The 10027-nt window shown below is 31.7% G+C and overlaps 1 protein-coding gene across 1 annotated transcript in view; it reads left to right on the top strand.

Annotated features, from left to right (window-relative positions):
* Positions 1 to 461: 461 nt before the first annotated feature.
* Positions 462 to 10027, top strand: part of LOC107694747 (histone-lysine N-methyltransferase EHMT2-like) — a 25554-nt gene continuing 15988 nt past the window's right edge. The window contains exons 1-11 of the mRNA XM_016494427.1: positions 462 to 526; positions 1109 to 1148; positions 2248 to 2343; positions 4377 to 4573; positions 4650 to 4725; positions 4828 to 4916; positions 5945 to 6115; positions 6192 to 6242; positions 7640 to 7772; positions 7843 to 7953; positions 8766 to 8899. Coding sequence (XP_016349913.1) covers positions 500 to 526; positions 1109 to 1148; positions 2248 to 2343; positions 4377 to 4573; positions 4650 to 4725; positions 4828 to 4916; positions 5945 to 6115; positions 6192 to 6242; positions 7640 to 7772; positions 7843 to 7953; positions 8766 to 8899 — 1125 coding nt within the window. The 5' untranslated portion in view covers positions 462 to 499. The remainder of the gene's footprint in view (positions 527 to 1108; positions 1149 to 2247; positions 2344 to 4376; positions 4574 to 4649; positions 4726 to 4827; positions 4917 to 5944; positions 6116 to 6191; positions 6243 to 7639; positions 7773 to 7842; positions 7954 to 8765; positions 8900 to 10027) is intronic.

Raw genomic sequence — 10027 nt, 5'->3', positions numbered from 1 at the left:
TTCCGCCTAAATATAATTAAAAAAACAAAGGTTATTGCGACTTTTTATCTCACAATTCTGACTTTTTTCTCGCAAATGCGAGATTTAATCTCGCAATTCTGACTTTTTTCTTGTAATTCTGATTTTTTTCCCTCGCAGTTGCGAGTTTAAATCTCGCAATTCTGCCCTTTCCCCTCTGAATTGTGAGATGTAACCTCGCAATTGCGAGTTATAAAGTACAATTCTGAGAGTGAAAAAAAGACTGATGTTCTCTGATATGTTCAAGAGCAATTCTGAGAAATAAGGCAGAATTGTAAGATAAAAAGTCGCAATTACCTTTCATACTTTTTTATTCAGTGGCGGAAACTGGCTTCCATAGATAACATGAATAATATTCCACGTCTTATAAGTAAGAAATCATCAAATGTAATTTAAAAAGATGTGTAAATGAAGGCGTCTTAATGACTTTTATCTTAGCAGCAGTGCCGGGTGCTGCGCGCGATGCGGTTCATCCGGCATCATGTCAGCAGCAGAGCGCGCGCTCGAGGTGAGAAACACAACACACAATAAACACACATTTACACCTGCCTGCCTTAATTACAGTGCATCTGCGTGTCTGAGGTTATGTTGTGAATGTGTATTCCCGGTGGAGGATATAAACACCGCTTTCATCGTTGCTGGTTCTGCGGCGGCGTGTGGTGCTTTAGTTAATCAGTGTATCGTGCAGAAGTTGGAGGGTTTTGAGACATCAGTGTGTGATTATATGCACGGATGTTTTCATCTTGTCAGCAGTTGTTTAAACTAATAAATGCTTTACGATGTTTGCTGATTGATGTTGTTCTGATATTATGCATGCATGTGAAATTTATAACCTATTTCCTATATAATATAATATAATATCCCTATATAAGTTCATTGCAAACAAAACGGGACGTATTCATAAATATGTGCAGTATTCTTTCATATTTATTTGATGTGACCCAAGTTTCCTCTTTAAAAGTGAGTTTAGCTGTTGTTATAGGTTAAAATAGCATGTTTAAAATCTGTGTTGATCATATTTTGCTGTGTTGTCATTGTTTCTGGATTATAAGTAATGTTTAACAGTATATTTTTTATTATATTGTTGCAGACCCCATCAGATGGGAGCTCTCCTCAATCCAAACAGGAAGGTGAGGGTGACACTCTTTTATGTTAGTGTTGCATTAGTAGAGATGCACCATGTATGTTAGAATTGGCCAATAATTTTCTGTATCAGCTTATTATTTCTTATTCAGACAGATTTCTTAGATACATTTGGATCTATTCTGCAGGTCATTTGAACAGTCAATGTTATTTCACTCTATTATAAATGCACTTTTTATTAAAACAGGTGAAATTGTGTAGATGTATACAATTGGATATTATATATATATATATATATATATATATATATGTATATATGTATGTTCCCATCAATAACAGATTTTATTGAATTATTGGTTTCAAATGCTGATATAACATTTTTTTTCCTTTAATTTATACTGCACATTATTTAATTTTTATGCCTGATTTCAGCATGTAAAATTCTAGATTGAAGCATTTACATTTTTTTAAAAAGAGGGAAAATTGTTTTGAATATAGGCCTACATTTCTGTATCTTGTTGTTATTGTTTAAACTAATAAATGCATTATGGTGTTTGTTGACTGGGGATTTTAAAAATATTGTGCATGTAAACTTTTTGACTAGATTATCAGTTCATTGCAAATAAAACATGATATCTGCAAATTAGGGATGTAACGATTCACTCAACTCACGATTCGATTCGATTCACGATTTTGATTTCTCGATTCGATTCACGATTATTATAATTTTTTTTTACAAAATTAGATTTAAGACAAATTATAAATTAAATGTGTCCTTTTATTATTGCTTGGACAAAATGCTGCACATTTCTTTGTCAAATTGAAATATAACACTATAATAATACCTAAATGAATCGCGATTGGTTTAGCATCTCAACCGATTTGAATCGTCACATATTTGAATCGATTTCCAACCGGCTCGCGGTTAATCGTTACATCCCTACTGCAAATATTAAATGCAGTATCATATTATGAGATAATTTAGCCCATATCAAAATATCTCTAAATGTTTTTTTAATCACAGGTTTTAAAACAATTAAAAAGTTTTTTTTTTGTAACATTGACCTACATTTCTGTAGATGTGCTTCTCTATTAATTTGTACTAGTTAGTTTTTTTGTCTAATTGTGTTGCTGTGGTCATGTTAGTGGAGCTGATTTTGGCTGTAAAGGGAAAACAGATGGAAGACGTGACTGGACGTCAGGATGAGGGACGTCCCACCACATCCACTAAAACTTTGTCAGGTGAGTCACGCACAGGTGCTTATGTGTTTTACAGATCAGTCTGTGATTCTGAACTTTGGAGACCAAACCTACTTCACTTTCTTACTTTTTATGCTCCCATTCAAAGTTTTTCAGGGCTTGACAGTGTTTTTTGTGGCTAAAAAGTTGTGTGTGTAAAGTGTATTTTTTAGAAGTCCCAGCGGGTCTGTAAAAAAAAAAAAAAAAATAAAATTTTAAGTCAGAAATTTAAGGTTGTAAAAAGTTCTACATATGTATATTTTATAGTGCTGTCAATCGATTCAACAGAATTAACTAATAAATCGCACATTTTTTTTCTGAAATTAATCGCGATTAATCACACCTAACATTCAAGTTTTTAAATATACTTTTATATTGCAATCATTTCACATTCAATCTTCAAATGAATGTAGAAAAAACATAAGACAGTATATATTTTAAATATTTGTTTAATGGCATCTTTTTATGACTGAAGGTGGGTATCACTGATATGTGTTTTTTCCCCTAATATTTAACAGACTATAGCCATTCAACATTACAGTAAAATTGAGAGCTATCAATTTTAACATTTATTAAACTTTTTTAAAAAATCACAAATTTTAATTTAAGTGAACAATTTTCACATAACCCCAATATAATAAATGTCATATTTAGCTACCTGTGCCCTTCAGCAAGTAGGAAATCTACAGAAAGTTATCAAACACTAAATTCTAAATTAAATATAGATGAATCCTTAAAGCTACAAAAGTTATTGATTTCCTGTTTTTTTTCTTTTGTTCTTTGCCAAGGTGTCCGTAGAGGGTTGCAATGTAGTGTACTTTTTGTATTCCAATACATCATTTTGCTTGTAAATGTCTTCTTGTATCCTTTTTATTAAAGGGGTCCTATTATGCTTTTTCACTTTTTCAACTTTAGTTAGTCTGTAATGTTGCTGTTTGAGCATAACAAAGATCTGCAAAGTTCAAAGTCCACTTCAAAAGGAGATATTTTATTTAACAGAAATCACTTTTCAAAAACTACAACGAATGACTCTTTTGGACTACAACGCATATTTGCCGGGATTTGTGATATCACAAATATCGACGAATGGGATGAGACCTGGTTGAACTGCACTAGAGAAGGCAACGAGTGTTATTATCACTATGTGGGAGACACACTAGCTTTCCCAAGGCAGACGAACTTAGAGTGGTTACAATCATCCGGGTTTAAATCGCACTCAAATTGATTAGATTTTGACTCAATATTTACACTGAAGCTCGCAGGCGGCTATGGTTAGGGTAATAGAGAGAGGTGTTGTAATAATGTAAAATATGTGATAAATAATGTGTTTTTCGAACAACCTAGTATGAGAGCCTGTTCTAGTACAGCCCCAAAACAAGATCAAGACGTTGTAAAAGAGCATAATAGGACCCCTTTAAGGAAAAACGCATTATTTAATCAATTTTCATTGCGCATGAACACCTAAGTTTTACAACTTAAGTCTTTCAACTTTCAGCCTAAATTTGTCTAGTGTCAAGCCCCTTTTTTTTTTATTGGCATGAGAGTTTTATGCCAAAAAAAGACAATAAAAAACAGTAACAGAGCAAAACAAGAATAATAAGGAGTCAGTGTTAATAAAAAGTTTAATAATAATGAATTTTTATTTAACAATATGTGACCCTGGACCACAAAGCTGAATAAATAAGCTTTCCATTGATGTATGGTTTGTTAGGATAGGAATTGGATATTTGAAAATCTGGAATCTGATGGTGCAAAAAAAATAAAAATATTGAGAAAATCGTCTTTAAAGTTGTCCAAATGAAGTTCTTAGCAATGCATATTACTAATCAAAAATTAAGTTTTAATATATTTACAGTAGGAAATCTCTTAAATGGCTTCATGGAACATGATCTTTACTTAATATCCTAATGATTTTTGGCATAAAATAAAAATCTACCCATACAATGTATTTTTGGCTATTGCTATAAATATCCCCCAGCGACTTAAGACTGCTTTTGTGCTCCAGGGTCACATATGTTGTCTGTCTCTCCTCACAGGCAGCGCTGGTAAAAGCGCATCTCCCTCCACCTCGTCATCAGCATCTGGCAGAGCTAAAATGAGCGTCTGCGGTCCAGGCAGTAAGTCGACTCCGTCCTCATCTTCATCGCTCTCCTCCTCAGCTCTGTCTTCAGCCAGTCCTCCTGCTAAAGTCCACCGCGCTCGCAAGACCATGAACAGACCACCGTTCCCACAGGTTCTTTCATTTGTAATGCAAACAAAGTCATGATGAGCTCGGGCAGGTTAAATCATAATTCTCCATAATTCTCCAGATGAAGACTGTCGAGTCGATCTTAGCAGCTACACCTGAGAAACCCGTCAGCGGCGCGAAAACAGACGCCGACACAGGTGTGTTTAAATTAGTCTTGCTCATTCATATCCTGTATATTTCTATTCTGAGTGTATTTTGAGGTGTGAATCATAGCAGATTTGTGTTTTCTCTGTGTTTAGCTGTGAAGAAGCGTAAAGTGGGTTTGGACTCTGATACCACAGTGAATCCTTCAGGAACTCCAGAGAAGATCCCGAGGCCACAGACAGAGGTGAGATGATCAGCACAAATGCATTCAAATAAAGCAATAAACCTGTGTTGAGTGGTGTTCAGAAGTACAATGTGAAGCAGATTTAACTGTTCAAACTGTTCCACATGGCCCGGAATGGGCTGCTGATTTTCTAAAATGCTGGTAAAAGCAATATATGCAGATAATAACTGAGTTGATTTTATTAATTAATTGAAGATTGGTATCTTTTATCATAATTAATACTAATAAATATTATTAGTAATTGTTATTATTAGTATTGTAAATAATATATGATAAAAGATACTGAGTTCAATAAATAAATTAATAATAATAATAATTATAATTATTGTTATATTTTAACATAGCGATATGATAAAAATACAAATGATCAATATATAAATAAATTATTATTATTATTTAATTGTTATTGGTGTCTTATTATAGCAATATGATAAAATATATCAGTGTTAAAAATAAACGTAATATTATTTTTTTTTAAATATTACTAATATTCAATAAATATTATTTTATTATTATTATTATTCATATTGGTTTAACATTTGTAGCAATACGATAAAAATATAAATGTTAAAAAATAAATTACTATTATTTAATTATTGTTATTTGAGGTTTTATCATAGTAATAATAATACGAAGAATTACAATTAAATAGTTAAATACAATTACAATAATTTTAATTATACAATTATTAATTATAATTATATTGTTACTAATATTGTTAATAATAATAGTAATAGAAATCAATAGTAATAATAATGATAGAAATCAATAATAATAGACATTAAGTATTAATTAATTTAGTATTAAAGTATTATAGTTAATTTGTGTAATTTGCTGACTGATGTACAATCATGTGTTTGTATCGGCTATTTTACATCCAGTCAGATTTTAGAGGCAGAACTATGTGTTTTATAATTAACAGCAACAGCTTTGATCCCACATTATGGGATTATAATTATAATATAATCCTACATTATAATTAATATAATATTAGCATATGTAAATCCTTCTGTGTGTGTTTTTCCCAGCCTGCACTGAGCGTGTCTCCAGCGACGGGGAAAGTGGAGCCAGTTGCCACGGCGACTAAAGAGCATCACAGCGGTTGGCTGGAGGATCTAGATGAGGAGGCAGATGAGGAAGATTTCCACCTGCTCTACAACAGTTACTCTGGAGACGATCTCATTTACTCTGACAGCAAGGTGAATTCATACAGACCTGAAACAATGAGTCTAACGGCTGCTGCAGATCTGAGAGTCTGGTGCTTTTGTTTTGCAGTCAGATGATGGGATAGTAGAGACGCTGGAGGCGGAGCATCTCTCTGATCATGTGAGTGATTCTGACCAGTGGAAGTGCACCTTATTTTCACACAATCTCAGGATGTTTGGAAGAGAGTTTGACCGATACTGTTTTTTCATTAACTGAAATAAAATATTTAAAAACGTATTTTGTTTCAGCTAGTTGCCAAGGCCATACTTCTTATTTTCATTTAGTTTGTTGAAGTACTAAAATAACTAAAACTGAACAAACAAAAACTAAAGCTTAATAAAAAAAAAACTATATAGACTTTTTTTAAAGCAAAAGAAAATTAATAAAATAAAATTGCTAATACATTAAGTCTTAAAAAGTCATTTTCTAAATAAATACTACAAGTAGTGCTGTCAAACGATTAATCGTGATTAATCGCATTCAAAATAAAAGTTTTTGTTTACATAATATATGTGTGCGTACTGTGTATATTTATTGTATATATAAATACACACACATGCATGTATATATTTAGAAAAATATGTTATGTTTATATATTAACTATATTTATAAATAATATAAATTATAAGAATATAACTATGCATGTAAATACATGTAAATATTTTCTACATTTTAATTTAGTTTAACTTAATGTACTAAAATAACTAAAAATGTACTAAAATAATAAAACTCAAATACAAATTAATAGAATTAACTTGATGTAAAAAAAAAAACTGAAACGAAAATGAATAAAAACTATATAATAAAAAAAAACTACTAAAAATAGCAATGCAACAAAATTATGAAAACTTTAAAATTAAATTAAATTAAATAAAAAAATTAAAATTAAAATATTAATTTTTATTAACTTGAAAAGTCTTGGAAATGTATATGTGAAAATATTTATTTTCTGGTTAATTTCTAAAATATTTAATTGTCTAGAAATTGCTCTTTAAAGTGTAACTGGTGTAAAATATTATGTAAATTCCTTATCCAATGATCTTGAATGACTGGAAAAGTTAGGGATTTTTGGGAAGGTCACTACAATTAATTTGTGGGAACTCTAAATAATAAACAAGACTTTTAGCACAATATTTACATGCAAGTGAAGATATTAAGGCATGAGTATTGTCATTTTACTACTGCAGCATAAAATAAAAGGATTCATATACTTATTAATAAGTAGTATATTTTTGCCTGTGATTGAAAGTGTTATTGAATGTTGATATTGTGTATCAAAGTTAGATAATTTTGTTACTAAAATTCTATTATTCTAAAAATTCTATCATTATAACCGGAATTCTAATATTATACAGAAATTATATTACTTAAATTCAAGGTATTGTTATTTTATTCATTTATATATTATTTGTTGACACAAGATGCAACAGGATCAGCTGATAATATCAACACGAGCAGTTCTCAGACTAGCTTGTAGTAAACTACAGTGAATATGCTGACTGTGTTGTGTTTGTCAGAGCTCTGGCTCTGATCTGCCCCTCGCCGCTTATAAGAAGACATCAGCAGAGAGAGACGAGTCGCCATGGAAACGTCAGGGGAAGGGTAAAGGGAGAGACAGACCCCCCGTTGGAGAGCTGGAGACGGATAAAGGTGAGACAGACCCCAGAGGATGTGTGTGTGTCTGTGTGAGCGGATGTGAGGAGCTGTCTCTGTGTGTCAGGTGTGGAATCCAGAGCCGCAGCCGCAGTGGGCAGCACTGACTACACTGAGGTCACTCTGGACTCACTGGACATTTCTGCACCGGACAGCCTCTCTCTGTCTCCACACGCAGGTGTGTGATGATCTACACTGGCAGTCTGAAGTTTGGAATAGTTATGATTTTTAATGGTTTTGATAGAAGTCTCTTCTGCTCACCAAGGCTACATTTATATGATCTAAAATACAGTAAAATACAATTTAAAATCACTGTTTTCTATTGTAATATATTGTAAAATGTAATTTATTCCTGTGATGCAAAGCAGAATTTTCAGCATCATTAAATTGCATTCAATTGTTTGGAATACATTCATGTTACGAAAGATTTCTATTTCAAATAAATGCTGTTCTTTTGAACTCTCTGTTCATCAAAGAATCCTGAAAAGATACATTTTATCCTGGTTTCCTCAAAAATCTGAAGCAGCACAGCTGTTTTCAACATTGATAATCAGAATCAGAAATGTTTCTTGAGCAGCAAATCAGCATATTAGAATGACTTCTGAAAGATCATGTGACACTGAAGACTGGAGTAATGATGCTGAAAATTCAGCTGCGCATCACAGCAATAAATTAAATTTTAACAGTATATTAAAATAGAAAAAAGTTATTTAAAATGATCTTTTAGATTTAATTAAAAAATATTATTATTTTGACTCTGAAGTCATTTTAAATGTCTACTTTGTTTTTTAATACATTTTAAATTAATTTTCAATCAATGTTTATTTTTTACTTTTACAGTTTTCAATGCATCTGTTATGGTTGTTTTTCTTTTTTATGTAAAGCACTTTGAATTATCATTGTGTATGAGATGTGCTATTTTAGTGTGTCTTTATGGCCAACTAATCCCAATGTAAAGCCTGTGTGTTTAACGTCACATGATGTTTGCAGATGGGAGCGATGCAGAAACCGAGCGTCTGGAGGAGCTTCCTCTGTGCAGCTGTAGGATGGAGGCGCCACGTGTGGACGGATTCAGCGCTCGCTCCAACAGAACCTGCATGGCCATAGAGAGCATCAATGGAGAGGCAAGTCTACTGTTGAGCACACTTGGTTCTGAAAGTAGATTTCCAATCTTCAAGTGTTATGAACCATAAACCAAACCAACCAGCTTTGAAGTGAGTCACAATATTAAAAATCTGACAGTTGGACAAAAAGAAAGATACAGGACTTTGTACTTTATTGAGGGAAAGAACTACAATCACACAAAGCATTGCAAATGGCATAATCGAATTAGAAGAAAATGGAGTGATATAAAAGTGCTAATTAAAAGATGTTCTTTATGTATATAGAAACAACACATTTTAAGTATTTTATTTTTATAATAAAGAAAAAAAAAATTTTCTAGCTCGGCTCTAAAATATTTTATTGTCTAGGAATTGGTGTAAAATAGTATTTAAAAAAATCCTTGTCCAATAATCTTGCATGGAAAATGTTTTTTGAGAAAATATTACAATTAATTTGTCAAAATATGTGGAAACTAATAATAAATAAAAATAATAAATTATTTGTATATATTTTTAAAAGCTTCTTGTAATTGATGATATTAGGACACAAGAATAAAGCAATAAGCCCTAAGACGCCTGTTATAAATTCACTGTAAACCACGGCTTCACGGGGCTTATTGCTTTTATAAAACGGTTATTCCATATACGTGGTAAGGTTTCACAAATTAAAACAGAGCAAATAAAGCGTAATGATATGAATAAAAACAGTATTCTTCCACCAATCAATGTAGTTCCGTAAACAAAGGTGTATGTTACTTTGTAGAGTAATTTACAACAGCTTCGAACGTGGCTCAGCCAATCAGAATCAAGGACCGGAACTATCCGTTTTATAATTGTAGTGTAAAATAAAAAACTTCCCATGAAATATTAATTATTTTTATTTTATAAATACTGTTTTTTATATAGTATGTTACAATATAATATATATTATATGTAATATATTGTATTATATATAATATTTTTCTTTGTCGTGATATTGAAAATAGTATTGAAGATAGATATTTTTCCAGGCATTGTATTGTTTTATCGTAAATTAAAAATTCCAGTATGTATATTTTAGGGCTGCTTTCTGAGTTTAGGGCATGCTTTCACATTGAGCAGCATTAACTACACAGAGCCGTTGTTCACTGACGAGCTGCGCAAAAAATC

The sequence above is a fragment of the Sinocyclocheilus anshuiensis genome, unplaced genomic scaffold, assembly GCF_001515605.1.
Source record: "Sinocyclocheilus anshuiensis isolate Anshui unplaced genomic scaffold, SAMN03320099.WGS_v1.1 scaffold1497, whole genome shotgun sequence".
Classification (NCBI taxonomy): domain Eukaryota; kingdom Metazoa; phylum Chordata; class Actinopteri; order Cypriniformes; family Cyprinidae; genus Sinocyclocheilus; species Sinocyclocheilus anshuiensis.
The sequence above is the reverse complement of the archived record's forward strand: the minus strand, read 5'-3'. Positions and strand labels throughout refer to the sequence as shown.